We start from the raw sequence: 1,187 nt of genomic DNA, 5'->3' as shown, positions 1-1,187 counted from the left end.
TAATGTCTGAATCAGGTGTGTTGGAGCAGGGAAAAAACATAAAACCTGTAGGGCTGCAGCTGTTGAGGACCAGGATTGCTCATCCCTGTTTTAAAGAGATAAAATTCAACTACAAATGTACTTTGTTACAGCAAATGTTAATTTTGCAAATGCTTTTGTTTATTGCAGATCAACTTGGATTTCCACACCAAGAACGCCATCACTGAGAGCCTCCAGGAGCCCACAGCGACAAGCTTCCAGGCAGCTCAGAAGAAAGTCTACAGCCTGATGGAGAACAACTCCTACCCCAGATTTATCCACTCTGAGCTCTACAAAGAACTGTGTGCAGCAGCCAAGGGGGAGAGCCGGCACATAAAGTCCTAGTCAAACTGAAAACCCCACACCTGAAATCATTTGTTTATCGCTGCGACTGTGAACTGAGCACAGATAAGGTTTATTCTGAGCACCGGCTCGGGATAAGAAGTCCTGAATGCAAATTCTGGCCAAAAGCGGCGGCAAGTGTGGAAAATGCMAAGTGGAGCCAGTTTTAGTCCGTCCTGCTGAAAGACTTCAACAAGGAAGTGTGCCTGAAAAGGCTGGGATGTTACACGATGCTGCAGGAAGTGTGCAGAACATTTTTTTATAAGATGGAACTAAGTTACAGTTTGTTTCATCACAGGGTCGTTACCATCAATGCAATTTAATGGGTCTTGTGCAATGATGCAGCTCTGAGAGAACATCGTAGCAGGGCTGCGATGGAAGCTGAGGAGAGTTCAGAAAAGCCGACAGCGCTGTGAGAATGTGACACTTGAAGATTTTGTTTAGGAGTCATGCACTGCTCTTACAATCCGACATTTTTTTATGCTACATTTGCACTGGTTTACACAAAAACGTGTACGATAATGTCAACATTTCCACTCATGACTTTACATGGCTTGAACATCTTGTGAAAACGTAAATATTGTGAAATTACATTAATTGTGATTAATGCATATTTAAACTGTAGGCAGCTGGCCTGTTTGTGAAATAAAATGTTTGTTTTTAATACTGAAAACCTCTAATGTGTTTGTTTATATTCTCAACTCGACTCCATTTTATTTATGTGGCACAAATGAAACCCAAAGAGTTTCACAAAGACAAGACATGAAACCAAAAACCTGTTTTATCAAAACTGATTTAAAATAAATTCATTTGAAACAAAACAACAC

At 40.7% G+C, this 1,187-nt stretch overlaps 1 protein-coding gene across 1 annotated transcript in view; it reads left to right on the top strand.

Annotated features, from left to right (window-relative positions):
- Positions 1-1,033, top strand: part of rgs2 (regulator of G protein signaling 2) — a 5,636-nt gene extending 4,603 nt beyond the window's left edge. Inside the window, exon 5 of the mRNA XM_014016781.1 lies at positions 169-1,033. Within this exon, the coding sequence (XP_013872235.1) occupies positions 169-363 (195 nt within the window). The 3' untranslated portion in view covers positions 364-1,033. The remainder of the gene's footprint in view (positions 1-168) is intronic.
- The last annotated feature ends 154 nt before the right edge of the window (positions 1,034-1,187 follow it).

This window comes from Austrofundulus limnaeus, unplaced genomic scaffold (assembly GCF_001266775.1).
Source record: "Austrofundulus limnaeus strain Quisiro unplaced genomic scaffold, Austrofundulus_limnaeus-1.0 Scaffold155, whole genome shotgun sequence".
Classification (NCBI taxonomy): Eukaryota; Metazoa; Chordata; class Actinopteri; order Cyprinodontiformes; family Rivulidae; genus Austrofundulus; species Austrofundulus limnaeus.
This window is presented reverse-complemented; position numbering and strand designations above follow the sequence as displayed.